The sequence below is a fragment of the Pelobates fuscus genome, chromosome 12 (assembly GCF_036172605.1).
Source record: "Pelobates fuscus isolate aPelFus1 chromosome 12, aPelFus1.pri, whole genome shotgun sequence".
NCBI lineage: Eukaryota > Metazoa > Chordata > Amphibia > Anura > Pelobatidae > Pelobates > Pelobates fuscus.
Genome location: NC_086328.1, coordinates 137,161,791 through 137,189,786, shown reverse-complemented (window position 1 = coordinate 137,189,786; position 27,996 = coordinate 137,161,791). Strand labels below are relative to the sequence as shown.

General features: G+C 41.8%; 1 protein-coding gene across 2 annotated transcripts; it reads left to right on the top strand.

The window, feature by feature from the left end:
• Positions 1-342: 342 nt before the first annotated feature.
• On the top strand, positions 343-27,996 carry INCENP (inner centromere protein). Of its 2 annotated transcripts, none has more exons than XM_063438836.1 (18): positions 343-577; positions 14,944-15,088; positions 16,057-16,167; positions 16,486-17,198; positions 19,447-19,495; positions 20,199-20,232; positions 21,365-21,488; positions 21,891-21,924; positions 22,036-22,153; positions 22,234-22,380; positions 23,024-23,133; positions 23,265-23,385; positions 23,497-23,619; positions 24,687-24,874; positions 24,984-25,095; positions 25,761-25,859; positions 26,530-26,686; positions 26,809-27,996. In XM_063438836.1, the coding sequence occupies exons 2-18, from the start codon at positions 14,952-14,954 to the stop codon at positions 27,021-27,023; spliced, it is 2,592 nt and encodes an 863-aa protein (XP_063294906.1). In that variant the 5' UTR covers positions 343-577; positions 14,944-14,951; the 3' UTR covers positions 27,024-27,996. The 2 variants fall into 2 exon arrangements, with proteins under 2 accessions (XP_063294906.1, XP_063294907.1); XM_063438837.1 differs by lacking the exon at positions 343-577 and adding an exon at positions 7,723-7,786.

Here is a 27,996-nt window from a genome sequence, read left to right as displayed (position 1 = left end):
TGTATACCGTACATTAAGCTGGATACTGTACAATAAGCTGTGTACTGTATATTAAGCTGTGGTTGTTCTGATGATAGTGTCCCTTTACATTTGACTGTAGTGTCCCTTTAAATTTGAAGTTTACGACATTTTTACGTTAGTAAATAAACCACTGCTCTCTGACCATAGACATAGAATACATCCCATGACGTATCCAGGACGCGCTTTACGGTTTCTCTTCCAAAGGCCCTCCAAAACACCATAGAGGAGAGGGCTTTTCTATCCCCACCCTCTCTATCTCTATCGTATGACAGCTAGCCTATCCGAAGCCGCGGTGTCTGGAAGCTGGCCCCGCCCCCTAGCGTCATGCTGCTTCGCTCAGCCGTTAGTATTTGAATTATTTAAACGGTTTGGGCGGGAAAAGGAAGTGAGTCCTGCAGGAGCGCGGACCCACCCGGATATAGAGAGACCGGGATAAAGAGCGCGGCGGAGACCGGGGTAACGGAGTATCGGACCGGGACAGAGAGACCGGAATACCGAGAGCGGCGGAGACCGGGGTAACGGACCGGGATATAGAGCGCGGCGGAGACCGGGACAGGTAAGGGACCGCGAGAAGGGGGGCTGTTATTATAATAATAGGGCTTTATACCCGGGGGGGGGGGCTGTTATTATAATATCAGGGCTTTATACCCCGGGGGGGGGGGCTGTTATTATAATATCAGGGCTTTATACCCCGGGGGGGGGGCTGTTATTATAATATCAGGGCTTTATACCCCGGGGGGGGGGGCTGTTATTATAATATCAGGGCTTTATACCCCGGGGGGGGGGCTGTTATTATAATATCAGGGCTTTATACCCCGGGGGGGGCTGTTATTATAATATCAGGGCTTTATACCCCGGGGGGGGGGGGCTGTTATTATAATATCAGGGCTTTATACCCCGGGGGGGGGGCTGTTATTATAATATCAGGGCTTTATACCCCGGGGGGGGGGGCTGTTATTATAATATCAGGGCTTTATACCCCGGGGGGGGGCTGTTATTATAATATCAGGGCTTTATACCCCGGGGGGGGGGCTGTTATTATAATATCAGGGCTTTATACCCCGGGGGGGGGGGGGCTGTTATTATAATATCAGGGCTTTATACCCCGGGGGGGGGGGGGGGCTGTTATTATAATATCAGGGCTTTATACCCCGGGGGGGGGGGGGCTGTTATTATAATATCAGGGCTTTATACCCCGGGGGGGGGGGCTGTTATTATAATATCAGGGCTTTATACCCCGGGGGGGGGCTGTTATTATAATATCAGGGCTTTATACCCCGGGGGGGGGCTGTTATTATAATATCAGGGCTTTATACCCCGGGGGGGGGGCTGTTATTATAATATCAGGGCTTTATACCCGGGGGGGGGGGGGCTGTTATTATAATATCAGGGCTTTATACCCGGGGGGGGGGGGGGCTGTTATTATAATATCAGGGCTTTATACCCCGGGGGGGGGGGGCTGTTATTATAATATCAGGGCTTTATACCCCGGGGGGGGGGGGCTGTTATTATAATATCAGGGCTTTATACCCCGGGGGGGGGGGGCTGTTATTATAATATCAGGGCTTTATACCCGGGGGGGGGCTGTTATTATAATATCAGGGCTTTATACCCCGGGGGGGGGGGGGCTGTTATTATAATATCAGGGCTTTATACCCCGGGGGGGGGGGGGGCTGTTATTATAATATCAGGGCTTTATACCCCGGGGGGGGGGGGGGGCTGTTATTATAATATCAGGGCTTTATACCCTGGGGGGGGGGGGGGGGGGCCTGTTATTATAATATCAGGGCTTTATACCCCGGGGGGGGGCTGTTATTATAATATCAGGGCTTTATACCCGGGGGGGGGATGTTATTATAATATCAGGGCTTTATACCCGGGGGGGGCTGTTACTATAATATCAGGGCTTTATACCCCGGGGGGGGGGGGGGGCTGTTATTATAATATCAGGGCTTTATACCCCGGGGGGGGGGGGGGGGGGCTGTTATTATAATATCAGGGCTTTATACCCCGGGGGGGCTGTTATTATAATATCAGGGCTTTATACCCCGGGGGGGGGCTGTTATTAGAATATCAGGGCTTTATACCCCGGGGGGGGGGCTGTTATTATAATATCAGGGCTTTATACCCCGGGGGGGCTGTTATTATAATATCAGGGCTTTATACCCCGGGGGGGCTGTTATTATAATATCAGGGCTTTATACCCTGGGGGGGGGGGCTGTTATTATAATATCAGGGCTTTATACCCGGGGGGGAGGGGGCTGTTATCATAATATCAGGGCTTTATACCCCGGGGGGGGGGCTGCTATTATAATATCAGGGCTTTATAGCCCGGGGGGGGGGGGCTGTTAATATAATATCAGGGCTTTATACCGGGGGGGGGCGGCGCTGTTATTATAATACTGAAATCTTCAATAAATATTATTCTGATCAATACTGACCTCCAACACTAAATACAGGGACTCTCTAATATATTTAAAGAGAATTGTCATTTCAAACTCCTATAAATATCAGCTAGCTCTGGGAGCTGTAACCCACAAGGATTGCATCATTGTGAGCTAAAGAGGCTCTAAATTAACAATATTTTGTTAGGTTTTGATGCGGTTTATTTAGCTTATTTCCATTTCTTTACTGTTGGCTATTTGTTCAAGTGGCAATATGCATTGTTACAGTCAGTCATTTTATTGGGAACAATGTTGTGGGTTGGCTAAGGATGTCCCAATGTAAGTGGTTGTGTTACACCTCCAGCAGCACAGGGGTTAAATGCTGCAAATACAGGTTGCAGGCACCATGATCTCTTCAAATCACTGAGCGGCCATGGAGTTTGGAGTAATCCTTGAAAACTTGACAGTTTGACCGCAAACAAAAACCATGTTCTACAATGACAGATCATTTACTAGCACAATGTGTAATACTAGGCAACAATGCTTAGAAGTGATTCAGGTTAAAGGAACACAAACGTGTTTTCCTGGCACTATAGGGTTATTAGGTCCTCCCCACCCTCCCACTGGGCTTAAGGGGTTAAAAACCCTTCAGCAGCTTACCTTAATCCAGTGCCGGGCTCCCTCAGCGCTGGTGACCTCTCCTTCCCCTACCGACGTTGGCTCCAAATGCGCATGCACGGCCAGAGCCGCGAGCGCATTCAAATTGCTCAATGCTTTCCTATGGACGTCCAGTGTGAATTCAGTGCGATTTTTGCGCTGAGGATCGCGGAAGCGGCCTCTAGTGTCAGGGAGACAGTTACTAGAGGCTGGATTAACCCTCAATGTAAGCATAAGTTTCTCTGAAACTGCTATCTTTACAGCTGCAGAATTAAAACTAGGGGGACCACTTCATTGAGCTATAGTGGTCGTTTAAAAGGACATTACAGATACATTTAGGGGTTTTAACACTACACCCTTGTCTCAGTTCATAAAAGTGCTGAATTCATGTGAATTTGGCTTGTCTGGCGTGATTTGAGCTATCTGGGCAGTCATGCTGATGATCTAAAGGGTTTCCGGATACACAATCAGTCCACGGGTCTTAAGAACTTCCCTGTGGAACTATTGGACAAGTTAATGCTTCCCTGTGAGATGTGTTCTATTGGACAATCGCTGCATTTGAGTGGTGCAAATACTCTGCGTTTGATTAGCAATGATAACTTGACGTTATCAGAACTGAAACTTCACATGGAGTGTCATGCCCAGGTGGCACGATTGTTTGCTCACGGTAAAAAAAACATTGTGAATGAAGTGTGTAATCATTATTTAACCCCTTAAGGACACTTTCCGTCATGATTCCCTTTTATTCCAGAACTTGTGTCCTTAAGGGGTTAATTGTCCACATATTGTCAACTCATATGTAACAGAAGCATGGGGAATGTAACCCAATAGAGGTGATATGATGGGGGTAATTTTGGCTGCTTTTGAACCATGTCAGTTCAGAGGAAAAGGATTATAAATGAAGACCTATTTTATTGTGCTGTGTCAATACAATGAGGTCGAGAAACTTAAAAATGTGTATCTGGTTCTGAGGTTCAGTGATACTTATTCAATTAGCTGAGAAACGCGTACAGTGTATATTGTAAGCTTAACGAAGGCTCACTTGCTTAAAGATGTTGAAGTGCCATTTAGATGCTATTTAGTTTTCGGGCAGTTTGTATGAAATATAAATTGTTTGGATTCACTGAGACGATCGGACCTGTCTGGAAGATCAGAAACACCTATACACAAATCTTACTTGTGCATTTTCTGCCTGCTTTTGGAAATTATAAAGTTGCCATTCCTACAGCCCTTTCATGGAAGGACCAGCCTAGAAACTAAGACGAACGGGAAAACCAAGCGCTTTGTAATCTATTTTGTGAGGCCAAACAAGTTTGTAGTGCTTTTCCATTTTCCTTATGGATAGTTCTCTTGGGACTGATTTTTTTTTTTTTTTTTTACCAATTTAGTTAGGGTAACCTAGATGTCACATTTTATAAACTGCCTTGGTTACCGCTTTACATACTATAATAGATGTGGGTTGTAGTAAAGCAACAGGGTTACAAATCTGTGTTCCTAATGCTATAGTGTCACTAAACCAATAGGTCTGTCACGCTCCTTTGGTGAAAGTGTTAAAGGACCACTCTAGGCACCCAGACCACTTCAGCTTAATGAAGTGGTCTGGGTGCCAGGTCCAGCTAGGGTTAACCCATTTTTTTTATAAACATAGCAGTTTCAGAGAAACTGCTATGTTTATTAATGGGTTAAGCCTTCCCCCCAAATCCTCTAGTGGCTCTCATTGACAGCCGCTAGAGGCGCTTGCGTGATTCTCACTGTGAAAATCAGTGAGAGCACGCAATCGTCCATAGGAAAGCACTGTAAATGCTTTCCTATGCGACCCGCTGAATGCGCGCAGCTCTTGCCGCGCGTGCGCATTCAGCCGACGGGGCGGAACGGAGGAGGATCGGAGGCAGAGATCTCCCCGCCCAGCGCTGGAAAAAGGTAAGTTTTACCCCTTTCCAGAGCCGGGCGGGAGGGGGACCCTGAGGGTGGGGGCACCCTCAGGGCACTCTAGTGCCAGGAAAAAGTGTTTTCCTGGCACTAGAGTGGTCCTTTAAAACCCTTTTCCCCTTTACACCGCTGATGCTCCCTGGGCACTGGCTAGGTATCCTCCTACCGCACTGGTTGGACCTAATACGCAGCATTCTCCCCGTGCAATAAAGCTTCCACATAGGAAATCATTGCATCAGAGCTTACCTATGGGGGGCTTCAGTGTCATGTGAACAGTTTTTTTTTTATTCAGTGCCTCAAAAGCGCTTCAAGTAAATGTCAGTATGACAACCACTCAAGGTGGATTCAACTTTGCAATGTAAACACTGCAGTTTTTTTTTTAACTTATGTTTGACTCACAGGTGTGAGAGCACACTTTAATGGTACAGAGTGGCAAAAGATTAGAAGTATAAAATGCACAAGCAGACATTAATACAGTGTCCAGAAAAATGAACAAGCGTTTTTATTTTAAGACTATCGTTGTGAGAGGGATTTTCTAGTTACTGGCCTTGTAAGAGCTACAAACTGCATATGATTAAATTGGTGGGAGCATTAGCACCCTAAGACCAGTGTATAGAAATTAATAAAAAAAGAAAAAAAAAAAAAAAAAACAACTTAGACTAATGAGATGAGCCTTTCAGGAGAGTGTCGTATGGCTGAGAAGCAGTGCAGAAAAACAAGTGAATCCTGGACAACAGGCAATAAATAGCCTGTAAGTTTTACTCCTTCTTGCGCTGCTAAACAGTGTCACTTATATAGGAGGGAGGAAACTTTAGGGTTGCCAGAGCATATGTGAGCAAAACATGCCTATTTCAAGGCCTTGTGAAAACACCTTAAAGTAAAAACAAACTAACTTCGAACCGCGTGCAACTTTGGTTAGAGAGAGAAGTCTCATCAATTATGTGGCTATAAACTCAGGTGGTGGCTGGTAGGGCTCCTTGTGGCAGGAACGGTGTGAGCTTTGCAGGGTCCCAACTGTGTGCCCCTGTGGTGGTCCATTGGGCCTCGGTTGCGATAGTCCTCCGACAGGCACAGGGTACTCATACACGCAACTGCTCCCTGTAAATCGTGGACATTGTCTCCCTGCTGGACCTGTAGTCTTTGGCGAATGCAACTGGTATTGGAGGCCGTTAATTTTAAGCAGAACAGTGGCTGGCGTGGATCTTCTCTACTGCAGCCTATCTCCTGGTAGCTCTGCATAGAATGTTAGGACTATTTTTGAAGGGATACGGAGCATTTTTCCTTATGCGCAGCCTGCACTGTTGCCTTAGCTGCACTGTTGCGAAATCACACCATGTGTCTGCTGTCCGGTGTTTTAGAACCCTGAAGACTCTATTGAAGGTGATGTTTCTGGCTTGTTTGGCTGCCAGTAAGACTCCCATCAGCCTCCGCAATAAGTGTGGGAGCTCAGATACGCCCCCTTATATTCAGATTGTTGCGGCACTTCATGTCTTCCATGTTAGCAAAACGTTGCTCTGAAATTGCCTGCTGTTTAAGAGTTTGCACTTTGCGTTGAAGGTCCACAGTGGACTTAGCATGCATTTGCTATCTTGGGGCCCGTATGCCACCTGTGTCTACCTAAAAAGATTTCCAATTTGCATGCTCAGCTGGGGCCTGTCCGGTTTCTGCTTTTTCGTCTTGCAACACGTGACTATTTGTGCAGAATCCGCCATTTTAAACCTGGTACTGCTTAGAATCGCAGGTATTTCACGTATAAGGAAGGAGCCCGTCAATCGAGCCTTCAACCACTAAACCCCACACCCTGATTTATTTATTTTAACCCTTGTACCTAAATGTTCATGGCATGGAGTAAGTATGACAGGAATGCAGGCTTATAGCATATTGAGTGCAAGCACTGAAGATGGATACCAGGAGACAGGTGGCTTCTCCCACCAGCTGTTAAACACAAAGTGGGCATGCCACCTCTGAGGGAGACACGATATGCAAAGGCACCTGAAAGTGGCAGGGTTGCTTTAAAATATGAAAGATGTTAAATATGTACCTGCCTGTTGGCAGCAGTAATCAGGTGGGTGAATAGTAGACTTGTCAACAAATCTCAGCTATGCTGAACACCTCAAATGCCTTTTAATCTATGGACACACTCATTCTTGGTGTTCCAAATTGATTTGTTTGTCCAGCTATTAACAAGCATTTGATTTGTGCCCAAATCTACTGAACAATTTCAGCAAACTATTTTTTTGGTGCAAATATACTTGCAGCGTGTGTGTCTGTCTGCATGACTATGATAAAGCATAAAGGTTTCTTTTGCTACACAACTGCTAACATCATCCGTCAAAGTTTGTGCTATTAAAATATCGAAGTATAGTTTATAGGGTTACTCCAAGCATTGTAATCACTACCGCCTGCTGTAGCAGTGATGCCAGGAGTATCGCTCCTGGTTCCCTGATAACGGGGCAGACGGTCTAGCAATGGTTTGCTCTTGCCTGGTTTCCTGCTAGGCTTCACTTCCGCAGAAGCCACGGCAATCTCCATTCATTGACTGAGCTTGTTTAACTGCGCTCTTCCAATGACTGTCATTCTGTACAATAAATGCTGCACAGAAATAACAGCCAGCCCTGAACTCTGATTCCAAGCTGGCTGATCACACGCTCAATGATACTGCTAGAGTGGTTAGTCTGTGTTTGCAGCTTTTTCATAGTGAAAGGCAGTACATGCAGATACGCTGTACCATGACCACTTCAAATCACTGGCATATCTCCGTAGATGCCCATGCATAAGGTGATGCAGCAGAACAGGTAAGCACATTACCTGTCTATTGATCTTGCCAAACTCTTCAATGGCATTTACTGGTGCAAATGAACTGTCAGGTTTTTGAGTACTTATATTTACATTTTGACTATTAGTCTGTGCAGGACACGACTCTGAATGTCCCTTTAAATAGAACTTTACATCCTTTTGTCTTGTCCTCCTATGCACAGTGGAATATGGTGACCTTTTATAAATACTACTAATGAAGCTGAATTTATTTCTAAGGAAAGGCCCTCAGCTGTTTTCCCATCGAGCTAAAGTCCCCCATCAGGATTCCATTTCAAGTGTTTGGTGTGTTCCTTCAGCTTAACAGCTGTTTTAAGTATTTAAAGGGACACTCTGCTGTGAATGCTGTAGCTTGGTGTTGTGGTTATGGTGCCAAGAATACTCCGGTATTGGTTTGTGAACCATTTGACTTATTTAGTGTCATTATGCTCTTTATAAACTGGGATTACATATACAGGACAATCTGTTGGACTGAGGGGTGGTGGTAGCGGTCTTTACTCCCATTGATTTCATGATATCCAATGAACGCTCCCTTATAATGCATTATGATACATGTAATATTCTATAGCTAAAATCTTTCAATGCATTTTTGATCTTTGCTTTGTTAGTAACTAATACTCCTGTCAACTGCTCATCATAACAGTTCTTTGGAAACATTTATTTTTAAACACTGCTATGGAACAGGTGACGTAGATACCCTTCTCCGGTCTGCTGTCATGCCGGGGGCATGAGCCCATTATGTGGGTGAGCCCCTGGGGGCCAGTTCAGGTTAATTTCTATTCCTTGGTGAGAAAAATTATACTTAGAAGATCTCCAAATTTTTCTCTCAACTTAAACTCCCAGGTATAACAGAGGCCTGTTTTTTATGTGCTAATAAGGGTAAATTTGTATTGAGTGCTCTCACCTTTCACTTTTGTTGATATAACAGAGGCCCAGTTGACACTATTAAATGAACCTATCTCACAAAGTGAAGTAGAAATTGCTTTTAAAAAAAAATTTAAAGCAAAGAAGGCTCCAGAGCCGGACGGGTTTAGTAATTGTTTCTACAGAATTTTTAAGGGAAATATTATAGACCCGCTTACTAAATTGTTTAATGACTTTATGGTACATGGAAATATCCCCAGAGAAATGTTAAAGACTCATATAGTCCCTATTCCAAAGCCTGATAAAAACCCGGAACTAGTAACAAACTATAGACCCATTTCACTGTTTAACAGTGATATCAAAATATATTCCTCTGTATTAGCAGATAGGATTTCTAATATAATACCAACAATTATTCATCAAGATCAAGTGGGGTTTATAGCTAGTAGACCCCCAATTTTTAATATTAGAAGATTGATAGATGTCGCAGATTTAGCAACTAAAAGGAAATTACCCCTCCTTGCCCTGTCATTAGATGCCGAAAAGGCGTTTGACAGTGTAAGGTGGGATTTTTTGGGAGAATGCATTATAGTTTTGGAATCCATGGCAATATTATTATGGCCTTCTACACATTCCCAACAACCAGGGTTGTAGGGAGTGGCTTCTTCTCGGACTGGTTTCAGTTGACAAATGGAACAAGGCAGGGGTGTCCTCTATCCCCACTTTTATTTCTGATAAGCCTTGAACCCCTAGCACATAAAATCAGAGATAATGAATCTATAAAAGGAGTAGAGTTGGAGGGAGAATCACTAAAGCTTACAATGTATGCGGATGACGTGGTACTTGCGCTGACCGACCCCTTGACATCCATGGAAAAAGTTATGGATATTATAAGGGAATTCTCAATATATTCAGGATATAAATTAAATTTAAATAAGTCAGTTGTACTCCCATTAAATCTTACATTAAGTACCAAGCGCAATTTATTTGACAAATTCGGATTTGATTGTAAAAATAATTCCATAGAAGTTCTGGGTATAGAGATTACCAATGAGCCAAATAGAATGATGGAACAGAACCTTTTGAAACTATTGAAAGATACGGGAAAAACCTTGAAAAAATGGAAGGGAATAGAGGCATCTTGGTGGGGGAGAATAAACATGATAAAATTCTATATATACCCAAAATGGGTCTCTCTTCCGCATGATGCCTCTGTTTTGTGCAGAAAGTTGGCTCTCTTTAGAACAATCAATTTTTAACAGAATTTATATGGGGTGGAAAACACCCAAGATTAAGTTGCAATCATTTAATGTTAAAAACAAAACTAGGAGGACTGGGAATTCCACAGCTATGTCAAACGTGGAGAGCATGTAATATAGCTCAAGCAATAATTACCCAATCTGACTTAGCCAAAGATCAATTTTGGTATAAAGCCGAGCAGAGCTTACTTAAAGATGAAATAAATGAAGACTTACCGTATATACTCGAGTATAAGCCGAGGCCCCTAATTTTACCCCAAAAAACTGGGAAAACTTATTGACTCGAGTATAAGACTAGGGTGGGAAATGCAGCAGCTACTGGTAAATTTCTAAATAAAATTAGATCCTAAAAAAAATATATTGAATATTTATTTACAATGTGTGTATGAGTGCAGTGTGTGCAGTGGTGGGGGGGTGGGCAATTTTATTTATTATTTATTTTTTTTTTTTTTTTTTTTTTTTAAATTCTTTATTTTTCAGTGCACATCAGAATCGTTACAACGTTTGAAAAAAAATAGGTAATATGCTGTTAGTGTGTAAGCTTGTTCAAAGGAGAGTCTTGCACCTTTTTTCTGTTTTTAATAACATGTTTGCTGATACCTGTCAGCTTGCGTGTTGCCCTAATGCTCTAGGTGTTCGAGTGTTGCTTATCTGCGCTGATTTATGGTTGTGGATTTATCGCGCTGAGGTTACAGCGTTCAGCGTGTATGTTCGTCTTTGTGTTGTTTGATAACATATTGGGTGGATTCGGGTGGTATGTGTCCTGCCCAGAGGAGAGCCAAGGACCAGTGTGCGTAGGGTGACTCGTCCACCATTATGTGTTGTATGTGGTGACTCCTAACCAAGGGAGTAGCGGGGGGGGGAGGGGGTGTTCCTTGTAGTTTGGTGTTGTCCCTAGGGCTATGTGCGGTTGGGTAGAATCTTGCTTAGTCTCGGGGGGTTGTAATCCCGTTATAAATCTAGTCCTGGGTGTGGTGCCTGTATGTTGATTTGTCCTCTGTGTTCGTGTGAGTTAATCACAAAAATCATATAGATAAGATATAGTAGTGGAGGGAAAAAAGAAGGAAAAACATAAGGTTATACTTGAACTATAGAGAGCTATATGTAAAGTCCCGGTGGGACAGTCTTTTGCCGTGCTTAGGAACTGCAGGCAGGGTGCGTCGGTATCTCATGTTGGGTCGTTACTGGGGCTTGATCCTGTTGCCCTCACTGTCGCAGATCTCGGGACGAAGGGCGTTGTGTGAGCCGGGTCCCAGCTGGTCGTTGCGGTGGAGGTTCTCGGTTGGGTGTCGTCCGACGGATGTTCCAGGCCCAGGGCCGTCAGGAATGGGGATGCATCCTCTGTTGAGGTGAGGACATGCACGGTACCGTTGAGTGATACTGTCAGGGAGCCGTTCCTACCCCATCTGTAGTCTATGTTGGCTGTTCTAAGCTGACTGGTTATTGGAAGGAATGTTTTGCGCCATAATAGGGTTGCCTTCGAGAGATCTTGGTAAAATGTTAAGGAAGCTTCTTCAAATCGAATCGGGGTTTTACCTTTGAGGGCTGACATGATTAAGATTTTATCATGGGTCGTGGAGCACCGGAGAATGACGTCTCTGGTGACTGTGGACGGTGGTCCCGCCGGTCCTGGCAGGCGGTATATTCCCTCCATGGTCAGTTTTTTGGCTACTGCATGGGGTAAGATGGTGGTCAGTAAGCGTCTGACATAATGGGGTAGTTCTTCCGCCTTGATTGCCATCGGGACGCCCCTTATTTTAATGTTGGTGCGGCGGTGTCGGTCTTCCATCGCCGTAACTTGTGCCGTGATGTTCCTTTGATGAGACCAGAGCTGGTGTACTGTAGCTTGAAGCTCGGTCATCTGTGTTTGGATGTCTGCAATGTCCCTCTCCGAGGCCTGTACCCGGTCTGTGACGGCTTTCAGGTTATTGCTGATAGGGGCTAATTCAGTCGCTAGGATTTTGTGAAAGTCCGCCAACAGGACCTTCAGGTCATGTCTGGTCGTCGGTGTGGAGTCGGTGGTGGCATCGGGTGTCGTCGGGTGAGCAGTTGCTGACTGTTCCGCCTCATGTTGCCTTACTTGAGGTGTTGGGGTAATAGGCCGCATGGTGGTGGTAAGCCTCGGGGCTTCCGCCGGAGCGGGATGAGGTTGCACGGGTCGGTGGAACATTGTCCCTATGTCCCTGTGGTCCGACACCGTCGCTTTTTGCGATCGGCGGCCCATTGCCGGCATGTGGGGCTGGATGTCGGGTGCTGGGTGGTATGCGTCGCTACTCGCCTGTTGCGCGAGGAGGGCCTCCAGGCTTGTGAGGGACACCGCGGGGTAGGCCCCGTTTTTCCGTCTCCGTTTAGGCAGGGCCTTTGGCTGGAAAAATGGCATCGATCGCTTCGGGAGACGGTGGAGGTTGTCGCTGGGACCTTTATAGGTCAAGGTGGGTTATCGATTTTGTGAAATTTGAAGTTTTGCGATTGTTCTGAGAGGAGCTCGCATGCATGGCGTCTATTCAGGCTGGTGGTCAAGCTCCGCCCCCCTACTTTCCTATTTATTATTTATTATTATTTTTTATTTTTTCTTATTATTTTTTATTTATTTTTATTTTCGTCCCCCCTCCCTGCTTGATACATGGCAGGGAGGGGGGCTCCTTCCCTGGTGGTCCAGCATTGGCAGTTCAGTGGGGAGGGAGAGGGGGCTGGCAGAGATCTTACTTACCCGTCCTGCAGCTCCTGTCAGCTCCCTTCTCCTCCGCGCCGTCCGGTCAGCTCTTCTGTCAGCTCACACTGTAAGTCTCGCGAGAGCCGCGGCTCTCGCGAGACTTACAGTGGGAGCTGACCGAGGTGCTGAACGGACGGCGCAGAGGAGAAGGGAGCTGACAGGAGCTGCAGGACGGGTAAGTAAGATCTCTGCCAGCCCCCTCTCCCTCAGTCTGTATTATGGCAATGCAAATTGCCATTATACAGACTATTGACTCGAGTATAAGCAGAGTTCCGGTTTTTCAGCACAAAAAATGTGCTGAAAAACTCGGCTTATACTCGAGTATATACGGTATGTTCCCTCTTTTGGAAGACAGATAATAAATATAAATATCGACAGAGACATACCTCTAAGGGTTTGATTCTAAACAATATACCTATATGGAATAAATTAAGGAAAGATTTGGATCTACAAGATAAACGTATTACTAGCCTTGATCTTGGATATCTGCAAAATAATATAGCAGACTTTAAACATACAGAGATGGATTAAAAAAATTAATATAGTAGAATATAGTAAAGTAAAAGATTGTAATGCTCTAGTAGAGGAGTATAAACTGCAGAGTAAAAAGATATTTACTTACATGAGAATAAAGCACCATCTTAAAGATTACTCTGGTAAACAATTAATACTCTAACATCTATTAAAAAACCAAAATATTATTAAACTTGTTTCAAAATGTTTTGATCTAATCGAAAAAGATCCGGAAAATATTATCTGCCAAGTAATAAATGGGGAAAGGATCTATGTAATAATATAAGCTATGAAGATTGGAAGAAGGTGTTAAATCTGCTCACAAAGAATGTACATTGTCGTAAAGGACCACTGTAGTGCCAGGAAAATATACTCGTTTTCCTGGCACTAGAGTGCCCTGAGGGTGCCCCCACCCTCAGGGACCCCCTCCCGCCCGGCTCTGGAAAGGGGAAAGTGTTTAAAACTGACCTTTTTCCAGCCGTGGGCGGAGAGCTCTCCTCCTCCGATCCTCCTCTTCTCCTCCCCGTCGGCTGAATGCGCACGCGCGGCAAGAGCTGCGCGCGCATTCAGCCGGTCACATAGGAAAGCATTCATAATGCTTTCCTATGGACGCTTGCGTGCTCTCACTGTGATTTTCAAAGTGAGAATCACGCAAGCACCTCTAGCGGCTGTCAGTGAGACAGCCACTAGAGGAAATAGGGGAAGGCTTAACCCATTCACAAACATAGCAGTTTCTCTGAAACTGCTATGTTTATGAAAAAATGGGTTAACCCTAGAAGGACCTGGCACCCAGACCACTTCATTAAGCTGAAGTGGTCTGGGTGCCTAGAGTGGTCCTTTAACTTTAAGTACAAAATTCTGAAAAGGTGGTATTTAACACCAAATAGGCTAGCTAAAATGTATATAGACGCCTCTGATAAATGTTGGCGCTGTGGGGTTCAAAAGGCAGGAATGATGCATATATGGTGGGAGTGTGGGCCAATTAAATTGTATTGGTCAATGATTGCATTAAAGATTAAATCACTGACTAAAATTAAGTCTGATTTAAAGCCAGATATTTTCTTGCTGCAACTATATATAATTCAGAGTTTTGCTTAGTATGCTGCATTGTTAATACATATCCTGCTAGCAGCTAAAATATTAATTGCTAGAAAATGGAAATCTATTGAAGTTTCAGCATGGGAGGAAGTTAAAATTCAAGTGATTTATCAGATAAAAATGGAGATCGGTATTGTTAAAGAACCAAACAAAATGAAAGAATGGCTCGGCATGATACAGCAAGTTTATTTTTTAAATTTATTTTTAATCACGCAGTAAATCTCAACTCAAATGTCAAGTTCACCCTGTAACATTATTTTAGAAACAATCACATTTGTACATTATCTTTAATTTAACTGTTATGAAGGCAACATAGATACAAAAGTTGCCCAAAACTTGGATGGGAAATATGATATAAAATGTAGAAATCAAGCAGAAAGACCCATTTATTTCCCTTCTTCAACCATGACTTACTATAGTACTCTGTAGAAGTAATGGTGCCAGAGTGCAAACACGTCCTGATACTGATTAACTGCCCCATATTAGGATGATAATGCAGAAGTACAAGTAGGCACCCAACACAGGTAAAGGTTTAAAAAAAAAAAATGGTCTGACCTTTTACTTAGGTGCTGGTCTAAAAGATTCCTAGATTCCTAGAAACCACAACTGCTGCATGCTAAGGTGCATTGTGTATCACTTTACAGATTATGTGCTGAAAAAATAGATTTAAACCTTAATCACCCTATCACAGGTGCCATCATGAAAGAAATGGAGTGCCTCTCCAACTTGCTCCAAGCATGTACACGCAAGACAGAGGAATTTGCCTGCTCGGTGGATGATAAGTATATGGTGTGGCTACTGGAGATTGAAGAGGAGGCAAGAAAGATGTTTAATAAGTGAGTATAATAATGTTCTGGCACATAAGCACTGAATTTGAAAGTCAATGTGGTTCATATCACTAATGGTATGGAAGGAAATGATTGCAATTGTATTTATTACGCAAGATGGATCCTCTGCCAAACAGTTGGCAGAGTTGATTCTCCAGTGAGGCGCATTCAATGGAAAGGGGTCGTACAAGAGAAATACTATTAGTGGGGCTAATTGCAACCTTCCAGCTACAGGCAATTGGCTTTTTCTATGGAGCGTCTTGTAGGATCCTCCATAGATCTCAATTACGTACTCATGCGCATGCTGAAGAGATCCTGCTGGGAGAAGATGACCGCACCCGCGAGGGACTGGGTCAGGTAAGTAGAACTTGTTTGCGTGCTCCTTTAGAGTACTCCTAAAGTGTGTGATTCTTTGTTCCAATTGCTGTATCTCTGGTGAATCGATTAGTTTGAGTTTTGTCCATTACTAGAGAAGCATTACGGGCATTGAGTGCATTTATAGCCCATCAATCCAATGCCTGTCATAGCAAAACACAGAATCCATGCTCTGAAAATCAAATCTCTCAATATGGAAATGCCTCTAGTAGCGATCAGTCTGACTGCAACTAGAGGCATGCACTTGGACAAATGTAAATATTGCCATTTCACCATTTAGTATAAATCTTACATAGGTTTTTAGTGCTTATGGTCTCTTTCAGAGTCTATGCCACAGGTGGTAACCTTTTCTGTCCTAGACATGTTATCTCAAGGCACCACTTGGGCAAAGGCCATTTTTATCTTGCATAAAGTTCATCTGTTTTGACAGTCCGTGTTAATGGACCAACATGTCTCGGAATATCATGTCTGATCACTTTTGTCAAGCAGTGACGACCCTAAATTACTATTTATACAAGCAGTATCTTATTTAAATGGTGTTTTCAGAGTGATGTGTATGAATATAATGAGTCTACAATTGATCTAACAATTTAACCCCTCAGTGACTTTAATGCTGAGCCTGAGCTAATGCCAAAGACCCCGTCTCAGAAGAGGCGCCGGAAAAAAAGAACCTCAATTCTGCCAGATGAAAATCAAGACGGTAAAACCCGAAGGTGAGTGCTGCTATGGAATTTAATTTATTTGTTGAAAACCTGAAGTCAGGCAGGGGAGTTGGGATGATATAATTTGGCTAAATACAATATTTAGTAGCCAACTTAATTGATTTAAACAAACGTACAAGTGGCGCTCACATCATTTGTTAGTCTAGACGAAAATATGTACTGCAATATTTCACATCTATACAGGTTAAGACAAGGTAATGCATTGTTGCCAGCTTGTATCCAGTTTAGTAGTCACATTAATTACAATGGTTCTTTATTGTGAAATGGGGAACTCTTGTTTAGATTTCTTTAACATACTTGACTTTGCAGGATATCCAGGAGGAAAAGCAATGCTAGCTGGAGCACATCTGTGCGAAGGCTCTCCACAAAATACCAAAACAAACCTGCTGACACATCTATTCAAGAATTTCAAGAACCCAAGAGATTAACTAGATCACAAGCCAGTAATGCACATCCTCCTGTAGCAGAGAAGCCTTTGGAAGAATTGCCAGAGCTAGTCCATAAACTAGTTCTTTGCGTTAGCATCACAGAGGATGATCGTAAGAGTGCAGAAATGCACGTCACAGATACTGTTCCTCTTGGTACTGCCCCAGCCAAGCCACCTTCCCCAGACCATCAACTACCTGAACCAGCTTCCCCTGTAACTCCTGGAGCCAATAGTCGTGCTATAGGAAAATTAATACTGGCAAACAGTTCCACTCCAAAGCAGATATCTACAAATTTAGAAACAATAGACCTCACAAAGGTATCTCCCCAGCCTGCTGTAGAACCAGAAAAGGAACAGAAATTGGATTTTTCGGACACCTGCACCACGCCTACAGGTTCACGATCTGACAGACGTTCTGTGCGGCGCAGCCTTGTCGTTCGTCAATCCACTGGCCATCATGCATCTCTGGTGAGCAAGTTCTCCCTGGCTACCAAGCGGGACAGCATGACTCGGAAATCTGTGCGGAAATCGATACGCCGTTCCATTTCTAAAAAAAGAGCTGCGATGGAATCTTCTGCATCTAGCTACAAGAGCTGTAAGTATAATTTAAATTGTTCAAAGGTGTCACGGGCCTGAGTCCTAAGCCACCCTGGCAGATATGTGACTAGGAATTCCGGTTAAAAGCATTGCCATTTTTTTCGGGGGGTGATAGATGGTTGTGTAGCAAGACCTACTAGGATGGTCTGTAGTCAGAAGCCATTGCATTTAAGTCTGTTGCACTGTATTCAGACAAGTACTCATGGACTCGTTTGATATGATACAAAAAGGTAGAGGGAGGCAGTGTCTCTCTGGATGTCCTCTGGTCCAGTTTATTGTTGGTCAATATAAAAAATAAGTGTAGTATATTACCATTATCTGTGAGGTAAGTAAAAGAAATACACTTAGTTTATGGATCGTATAACCAGCTCCAAATGTTTGTGGCTGGGCGGTATAATACTCTCCTATGGATATACTTGTAGTCTTGATTTTATGTTGGAGGATTTATTGGGCCCGTATTTGGCTTCTGATGGCAAATCTATGTAGATGAGGCCCCTGTTATTGAGTTTCCACATCAGCGTTAATTTTTGTAAATTTTTTTAGCCGACAAAAACAATTCAGCTGCCAATACAGGCTTCCCCAAACTCCGGCCCTCCAGATGTTGCTGAACTACAACTCATGATTCTAAGAATGAAATAAGCTGAGAATCATGGGAGTTGTAGTTCAGCAACATCTGGAGGGCCGGAGTTTGGGGAAGCCTGTGACTACGACTAAAATGGCTTTTTAGTCAAAAGACTGACTAAAACTAAATTGAAATTTGCTGCCAAACTTAACACTGTACCACAAAGACGTGCAGAGCGCACTAGATTTTGTTAGATTTCTATTTTATATACTTTCATCAGTAAACATCTGCTAACGCACATCTACATAGATCTGCCATCAGAAGCCCAATACAATCCTCCACCATAAGATCAAGACTTTAGGCATATCCACAGGGAGGATTATACAGCTAATGCACATACATTTGGAGCGGATTATAAAAACCATAAACTGAATGTGTTTATTTTATTTAGCCCCCCACCCCACCCCCATATTGACTAACCCGGACCTGAGGACAATCCATAAGGAGCTGCCGCCATCTTCCTCTCTTGTACAGTATCCATTCAAGGCCAGACACTGGTTTGGGCTTTTTCAGCTGCCTACGTCCACTTAACAAGAGCTAGAAATCTTATACGCTATGTGTATTTGTGTGATCTATTTGAAATGTGCTTATTAAAGTGAAATCTAGTGAATAAAACGTGCCTGATCAGACTGTGGAATACTAACCTGAAGATCTCGGGGGGGATTGTGCCTAGTACATATTTTATTGCAATAAGAATACATCTTATAAAGATTTCATATTAGACCTACATTTTATTATGCATATATTTTGAACATGTTGGAATTTGAAGGAAACTTGAAACTGCATTATGCTACTTGGTGTAGTATATTCTGATTATCTGTGAGGTAAGAAAAAGAAATACACTTATAGCTTATTTCTATCTAAATGCGCTTGGGTGGTACAATCCCTGCATAGAGATATTCTGTGTATGTACATGCAGAGGAACTCCATCTAGGTATGGTGGTCACCCCACCTTGTGGGTCTCACTAGTTTGTTGGTAGATAATATATGTAGATAAAATTATTTTTATGTTATAAATAAAATTTACAAATAGAGAGCTAAAATTAGGTTTTGCTCAATTCACAATCCAAATAGCTCAGGTGCTATTCCCACGCTCCGTCCACACCGCCCTGGTGGTAGTCCCAAGCGCCACAGAAGGTCAGTGAAGTCCAGAGGCTAGCAAATAACCACTTTATTTAATACACTAGTGCATAAAATAATAAAAGCGGTAAAATAACACTTAAAACATTTTGCCACAAAGAGGCTTTTTCAGAAGTTACACACAGGCTTCACACATATTATAGGGAGCACATTTTAATGTAACTGACACGTGACATCGTAGATCATGTGATCAGCTAAGCAATTAGATTATTCATTTAAAATAAACAATTGACAGACAAGGTGTATAAGTAATACAGCGTTGTATTTCTGGCACTTTAGTATCCCTTTAAGTCTCCATTGTATTGGGGCCAGGATACCTCCACAAGTTGTGTGCATTCAACTTATGATGACCTACTAAATCATACTGGTCTTTAAAGCCAGTGTCCCATTTAGACAAATGCAAATCCAATCTCTGAGGGTTATGTATTTTATTTATTTAAATGCTCTTATAACACTCTAATTTTATTTTACACCATCCTTACAGACCAGAGCTCTGTTGAAATTGTGGACGAGGAAGTCACTATTAAAATAAGGTGAGGAATGATATCTTGGTAATCGAGAATTTACTGAAAGAGGTAATAAACCTCTGTGTTTGAACTCCTTTTAGAAGGAATACATTTATCATGGGGGCTAGAGTTGGAGTGTTTCTTTTAAAGGGCAACTTTCTCTCTCTGGAATTTTAAAACCAGTTTTACTTATCCCTATATTTTAATATGTATTTGCTTTGTACTGCATTAAATGTAGAAATCCACACTTTATCCTCCAACTGGGCACCTCCATCTTATCTCCCTATCAGTCATTGTTTTATTTATAAAGCGCCAACAAATTCCGTAGCGCTGTACAATGTGTGCATTAACACACGTAATTGGAACTAGACAAGATGGACTGACTGGAACAGAGGGGTTGAGGGCCTTGCTCAGTGTTAGTATAGAGAAAGCATACAAAGAACAGCGCTCCTGACTGCCAGGTGAAGAGAAGTTACATGTTTATATACTTTCCTCTTAATCTGCACAATTTGTCTTGGGCTATGTTTTCTTTTAAAAACGGTTTTAAAGATTTTTCAAATGTTGCATCTTATGAAATAAAGGTTAATAAAATGTATACGGGTAACCAAGCTCAGTTTTCTCTGTATGAATGCATGCATGGGAAGTTCCAAAACTGATTTGTTTATAGATGACCTACATAACACGCCATTTAATACTGGTGTATGAAAATTCTTTGGTTCTTATTTTGTAGGACTGAACCTGAGCAGACTGCCCAAGCTACAACGGTAAGTGCAGTGCATCAAATACTGTGCAGAGCCTTTCAATGAGAGACACTGGAATAAACAAAACGCACATGGTCCTACTGTAATCATAAAACTTGGATCTTGGAGACGCGCAAACAAAATGTAATCAGAACTTATTTCGAAGTGTGTAACTTTATTTTTAGAAAAACATTCTCAATATGTTGCATGTGCTATCCTTTCTGTGACCGAGCGCATTTGAAATGTTTTTATTTTGAGGCTTTTAAAAAATACTTTTTCCTGTCAGAAACGTAGAAATGTTTTTTTCTTTAAAGGGACACCCCAGATCCCTAAATCACTTTAGCTTGCTGAAAAGTTTCATTTCATGTGTTAAGAGTGTTCTATATATTTTCCCTTTTGCAAATAGTGCAGATTTCAATAGAAATAGACACTTTTATCAATTACACTGGTTACACCCCTCTGGGCTTTTCAAGCAGACAACAGATAATGTTACTTTCTGGTTTTGTTGGCTTATTTTCACTGAAGTCAAGCGGCAACAATTGCCCAGAGCAACTGGCTTGCAAAGACTTCTCATTGAGCTGCATTGGGAAGTCTGTGATTGGACAGCCACAAAGTCTGAACGGGATTAGAAGGGGAGAGCTTGCAAAGGCAGCTAAATACATGCAAGTTTTCACTGGGGGTATACCTGCTAAACAGTGATTTTATTTTTGTATTTGGGCAGTGGAGTGTCCCTTTAACATTTGTCAACCTGCAAGTACTATATAAAGGGGTGGAGCTTTAGTCGAACTCCACATCCTTTGATAGGGGCCAGCCAATGAAAAAGTTGACTCGTACCTCAAGCATGGTCATCTTCTCTCTGATTCTCGAGATTCTGAGAGTAAACCGTGCCAGGCAAGCCTCCCCAGGTCCAATGCATATGCCTCTAAGGGCAGAGGCTGGACTTCTGGCAAGCGCCATCTTGGATACACAAAGATGGCACTGCTGTGAATAAAGACCTGGCTGGGGAATTTTTTTTTATTTTTAACTCTGTCACTTGTTCGTTATTGAGATGCAGGTACTAGTAGGACCTATATAAAGGGAGACGAGGCAGGAAACTGGACACTGTACGTTTCGTGGCTGTGTTTTAAAAACATATATATTTTATCTGCATTGGCAGGATTCCGCTCCAAAAAGCCCACGCCGCTCTGCCCGCTCTCGGTGTTTCAATAAGATTGCCATCAGTAATGTACCTGAATCTGATATTTCACAGAAGAGGATAACCCGCAGACAGTCTCAAACAGGTGAATGAGTATCTTTTTCTTTGAGGGCATGCATTGTTAGGCAGTATTCAGGTTAAGAGTAACCTTTTAAGTAAAATGTTCTACTTAATGCTCCTGTGAATTGCCCATGGCGGCTGAGCTATACCAAAAAAGCTCTAATTTCCAGTTAAAATTTGAAACCATTGTAATGGTAGGACAATTGTTTCTCAATACCAAGTGATTAGGAGCTTGAGTCCCTTATGATTAAAATAATGCAATACAATGATTTTTTTTTCCTTCAGGACAAAGCAAAAAACAAACTTATTTTTAGAGTGCTCAATATAAGCAGATGTTTTCTGCAGTCTCTACAATATTATCAAATATGTCCTGAAGTAGATGTCCTTTATTGTCCATTCATTTGGACTCCTTTTTTTTATTTTACAGCAGCTGTTGAAGAGTCTGATGCTCAATGTGTGAGGTAAGTACTTGATGCCTTTTTATTTTGAAATTGGTCTGATTCCATATGTTTGGCTTTGTGGGATTTTGTTTTTCCCTTCTCCATCTCATGTGGCTCTCAATCTACCAACAGGAGAAAGAGTTACAAGCGAGCAGTAGATGAAGTATCAGATGATGAGCAACCAGTAGAACCAGAACTGCAGTCCCCTCCAAGAAAGAAGACTCCATCTCCACCCTGCCCTCCTAGCAAGGTAGGTTCTAAATATATGGCGGTAAAGCCAATAGCTGATATAATGTTGGGGGATTAAGTCAATCTGTTTTGGTTTTCAAGGTTGTGAGGCCACCTCCACATATGAAATCTTTCTTGCACACTGTGCAGAAGAATCAGCTGCTTATGATGACACCAGGATCCATTGGCAAGAACATTATGGTCAAAACCTTCATTAAACGTGCTACTCCTCTCAAAACCGACCCAAAGGTAATTATATCAAATGGTTCATAGTAGAAGGTTGTTTTTTGTAGAGGGGATTTGGTTGATTTGCTTAGATCGTTGTACCTGTTTGTAAGTGTGTTAAAGGGTATTCTATATATTGCTTTGCTGTCATATGATTTAAATGTGGTTGGCCTGATTGCCCTAAATGATCTACATACCAACAGCAGTGATATTTAGTAACTTAATGAAGTTCATAACCTCTGATTCGTATTAAGTGGATATTACAACTGGACTTCTATAACCATGAGAAGCCAGTTATTGACTTGCTCAAAGTTTAAAATAAAATCCAAAAAATAAGCGCCTGGAAAATAGACACCAGAATAAAAAGATTTTCAGAAGGCTACTAATGCAGCACAGGGTTACTGTTTAATTTTACTTCTGTTCTGGGGCAAAGAAGTTTGACATTGTGCGGTTGTCTTTTCTCAGTACCGTTGTCTATATTCAGGAATTTTTATTTTTTTCTCCCTTGGTATCTTCAGGCGGACGTAAGTTATTTTTATTTTTGGGTGCATGAAGGTGGAAGCTTAAACACTACAATTTTTGATCACCGTTTCTCTATTACAACTTGTGCACTTGGTCACTTTTATTGGTGTGATGAGAACCATTTAAATATTCTCATAATTCCTAGGAGAAGGAACGCCAGCGTCTGGAAACACTGCGTAAAAAAGAGGAGGCTGAAATTCAACGGAAACAGAAAATAGAAGAGGAAAAGAAACGTAAGCAGGAGGAACTAAAGATGTGAGTGATCCTTTTTATACTGCTTGCCTAGCTTCATATGATTCTGCTGCAGAACCAGCTGTTGGGTTTATTCACTAAACTGCTTGTAGTCTGACTTTGTACTGGTAGTGATTTGCCTTTCCATCTCTTAGTCGGAGAGAAGAGCGGCTGCGTAAGGTGCTGCAGGCCCGTGAAAGAGTAGAGCAATTGGAAGAAGAGAAAAAGAAGAAAATTGAACAGAAATTTGCACAGATTGATGAAAAGAGTGAAAAAGTAAGTATTGTCTTTTTCTTTTTGGTTTTGTTCTGGCCTGATTGATTTATCCAGATTAAATTAAATGAATGTATATTTCATCATCCAGTACTTTCTAATCTGTGTCTGCAGGTCCGTGAAGATCGTCTTGCAGAAGAGAAAGCAAAAAAGAATCGGATTGCAAAAAAACTGGAGGACGCTGAGAATAGGCGAAGGCAAGAAGAAGAAATGCGAAGGCTTAAAACAAAGCAAATGGTGAGGTTAAATAAAATAAAGTCTGTATCAGCGCTTAGTTAATATTCCCCTATTTTAAAACATAGGAGTCAACAAAAAATTGATAAGTAAAGAGTTCCAATTTTTGTGTGGGTGTTTTCAAATGTCCTCAGTGATTGGTAACTGCAACAATAACCAATACTGGAAATCTGTGTCTAAAAGTATCCAACCTTAAATAGAAAAGATACTGACATAGCATAATTTTGTTAGTTTTATTTCCCATAAGAAGAACTCTTACAATAAAGTGTTGTGAAACGTATTTCTAAGATTCACAATAAAAGCGTGTTATACAGAGTATAAGCCAGAAAGATGGTTGTTACCGCTCCGTGGATGTAAACTTCCAAACCGATCTTGTGCACTCAGATTGATCTTTACAGGAACGTCGGCTGACCGATACTGCTGTAGTCACCGCAAATTCAAAAATCCCGCCAAAACACGATCCATGCGTTTCGCCTGTTCGGGCGTTCTCAAGATGAAGTGTTTATAACACACACTTTTATTGTGGATCTTACTATAAAGTGTTAAACTTATTTCTAAGAGTTCTTCTTATGGTGGATTTTCATATGGGAAATAAAACTAACAAAATTACGCTTTGTCAGTATCTTTTCTATTTAAGGTTGGATACTTGTAAAGACACATATTTCCAGTATTGGTTATTGTTGCAGTTACCAATCCCTGAGGACATTTGAAAATACCCACACGAAGATTGAAATTGGAACTCTTTACTTATCAATTTTCTCTGACTCCTATGTTTTAAAATAGGGGGATATTAACTAAGCGTTGATACAGATTTTATTTTAGGTCTTGTGATGTTTTAAAACTTAGGAAGGTTTTTATTGTATCTAGAGGCTCTTAACTTTTTTTTTTTTCTTCTTGCGGATAATTGAATTGAAGCATTGGCTTAGAAATTCCACTGTGTGATTTATAATAACTCTCAATAACTCCTATAACTAAATGGTGAGGTTAGCTTTACTGCCCTGTGATTCTAGTAATGCACTGGTCATTATTGCCCTGCTTTAATTTTACTCATCTGCTTTCATGGCTTGCAGGAGGAAGAGGAACGCAGAAACCAGGAGTTGTTGCAGAAGAAGCGAGAAGAGGAAGAGCAAGAGAGACTGAGGAAGCTTGCAGAAGCAAGGAAACTAGCAGAGCAACGGCAAGCAGAGCAGGAGCGTGAGAAACAAAGAGAGCAACAACTGGCAGCAGAGAGGGAACAGGAACGTCTACGGTTGGAAAGGTGAAAGTCTTTTAAAGGCTATATAAAGGATGCTTTAGCAGGATGTATAATGTAGACAGTGTTTTTATTGCCAAAAAAGTAAACACTTTTTTTAAAAATCTGGTTTCAGAGAGAAGGAGCGTTTAGAAAAGGAACGCGCTCTGCAGCTGCAGAAAGAGTTGGAGCGTGCAGCACAAGAGAAGGAACGGCAATGCAGAGAGGCAGAGGAGCGCAAGAAGAAGGTAAATTAACTTTACGGTTTATAAATTAAAGTGCTTCGTTGAGCTTTGAGAGGGAATGACCGGGTTGATCACTGGGGTGTTAGTGGATAAACTTAGTTTATCTCATCTGGTACAAATGTATTGTTGGTAGAGTAAAAAAAATCTAACAAGGCTTACCGTATATACTCGAGTATAAGCCGAGGCCCCTAATTTTACCCCCAAAAACTGGGAAAACTTATTGACTAGAGTATAAGACTAGTGTGGGAAATGCAGCAGCTACTGGTAAATTTCTAAAAAATTAGATCCTAAAAAAATTATATTGAATATTTACAGTGTGTGTGAGTGCTGCAGAGCCTTGGTGGGGGGGTGGGCATTTATTTTTTAAAATTATTTTAATAAATGTTTGTTAAATTATTATTTTTAATTTTTTATTAATATATGTTTTTGTCCCCCTCCCTGCTTGTTAGCTGGCCAGGTAGGGGGGCTCTCACTCCCTGGTGGTCCAGTGGCATTGGCAGTTCAGTGGAGGGGGCCTGGCAGAGAGCGCTTACCTCTCCTGCAGCTCCTGTCAGCTCCCTTCTCCTCCGGTCCGGTCAGCTCCCCTGTTATCACACAGACTGCTGTAGTTATTTAAAGCAGATTATACAAACTGTGGTCATTCTTATTCCCTTATTTGATACTTATAGGAATTGCAAGAGCGTCTGGAAAAGCTGCAGAAAGACGAGACCAAGGAGCAGCAAGCAGTTGCGCAAACGTCTGCACTTAATGTCACTGTGGATATGACGGTGAGATTGCAGGTTTTAAAGTGGTTGAATGTTATGCAATACTTTGCATATTTGAGCACTTACAGGGAAGGTTTATATTTAAAACTGCATATTTTTAATGCACTTTAACAAGGCATTTAAGTCAAGATATGACTTTAATTTTGTTTCCTGATTAGGTAAAATCTTACCTCTTCAAACCTTTAGATGTTTCTGCAGCTATGATGGTCGTCCATATTGCTGCCTGCTAGAATGTCCTTGTTTGTGCTATTCATTGTTCTAATATGTTCCTCGGAGGCATTGTGGACAATGAACATGCACTGCTCCAGTGCTTATAGAATGCGTTATAATGCTGTGTAATGTGCTAGGTAGCCACTAGACGCATGTGGCTGTAAACAATGCTGCATCTCAGTGAGCCTGCTGGGAACTGGATATATTTGCTCCAAAAAATTTTTTTATTTTTTTTTTTATTTTTCTTGCTGCTTAGATTGTCTCTCTTAATAAAACATACATAATTCTTGCTCTTTGACCCTTCAGCTTGATCTAGATGGAAGGTAATCCATTAAAATGGTAGAGGAAACCTTTTTCATGTACTCCATCATCCTGATCAGTCGCTTGCCTGTCATTTAAAAAAATCCATGTGAATCCATGTCCTGAGTCCATTGTGTAGTGATTTTATTTTGCGGTTTCTTAGAAATCACCAGTCTCTGAATCATATGAAATGACTCCAAAGGGCTATAAGCAACCAACTACTAAAATCAACGCAGAGAACTATGGTATGGATCTGAATAGTGATGATTCTACTGATGATGAAAGTATGCCCCGCAAACCCATTCCAGCCTGGGCTTCTGGTAAGTAGGACAGTCAATGTCTGAAGTGGAAAATTACTTTTAAAGTGGTTTTCATTCTTGTTCTGATATGGGTAAATTGAATAAATTAAAAATGTTTTTAATGTACGTTATTGTTTTTCCAGGCAACCAGTTGGCCCAAGCTATGCGTCAGCAGTACTATAACCCTATTGATGTGAACAAATTGTGTGGCACTATTGAAAATCCAAAGCTAGAGGACATATTTAATAAGAGCAAGCCTCGCTACTTCAAGCGCACCAGTTCTGCTGTATGGCACTCTCCCCCAATGAACAGCACCCGACAGCATCTTGCTGTAGGCTATGGCCTAAAAAAATTCTGAAATGGGAATGTGGACTTGCTCCTACCCAGACTACTGCACGCTGCTCCCCCATTCTACCTGTCTGTCCTGTCTTTTTTTGTGTGTTTAGTAGTTAATTATTTTTATTGTATTTACTTATATGGTAGACCATTCTTGTTTATAAAAAAAAAAAAAAACGTTTCTAAGTTTGAAGTTTTATAAAACTTGTTGATCCTGGACTGCAATTGTATCATGCGTTGGTGATTGAAAGAATATCCTATATGTGCTGTACAATACAAACGCTGTGATATTGCTGTTTGACCGGTCTAAAGGCAGTCCTGCTGTGGAAATGGTGACATTGCAGCACTTTAAACAGTCATCTGTATAGATCCACGTTGGCCAGCTTAGTCTCTCCAGGTGTTTGGGGCTCGGTCTATTGTTTGTCTGGCAAGATGGTCAACTATGGGGAAGTAATAATTGTATCTGGAATCGACCACTTATGTACCATTTGTGCACAAATATAAACTACACCCATGCAGACAAGCAGGCTTGTCGGGTTGTTACAATGAAACGTAGATGCTACCTGATAATAACCTGATCTTCTGTGCTTTGCTTGTGATCTGGTTGCACCAATATAGTATTCACCTCAAGCAAACCTGTCTGGTAATAAATTGATTTGTAGGGGAGTATCTTGCTTTGAAGAGCTATTTTCCTTGTGTTGCCAGACCTTTCTGTTTGGGGCTAGACCTTTGGCCGTGCAGCGGACTTTGTCAAAAAGATATGCCTGTCTTTTACCTTTTGGTATAAATCTATCACTTCTTCCTATTTATGTACATAAGCTCACATCTGTTCTGGTTTTGTCATTGGTTTTTGTTTTAGACCTTTTCAATTGGTTACATCTTACATGATCCTTCCCAACCAAGGTTACTGAATTTCTTTTAACACATCCTATTGGCAATTTTTAAATATTGCTGTGTATATATAATTTTTTTTAATAAAGTCTTACTGTTCCTCA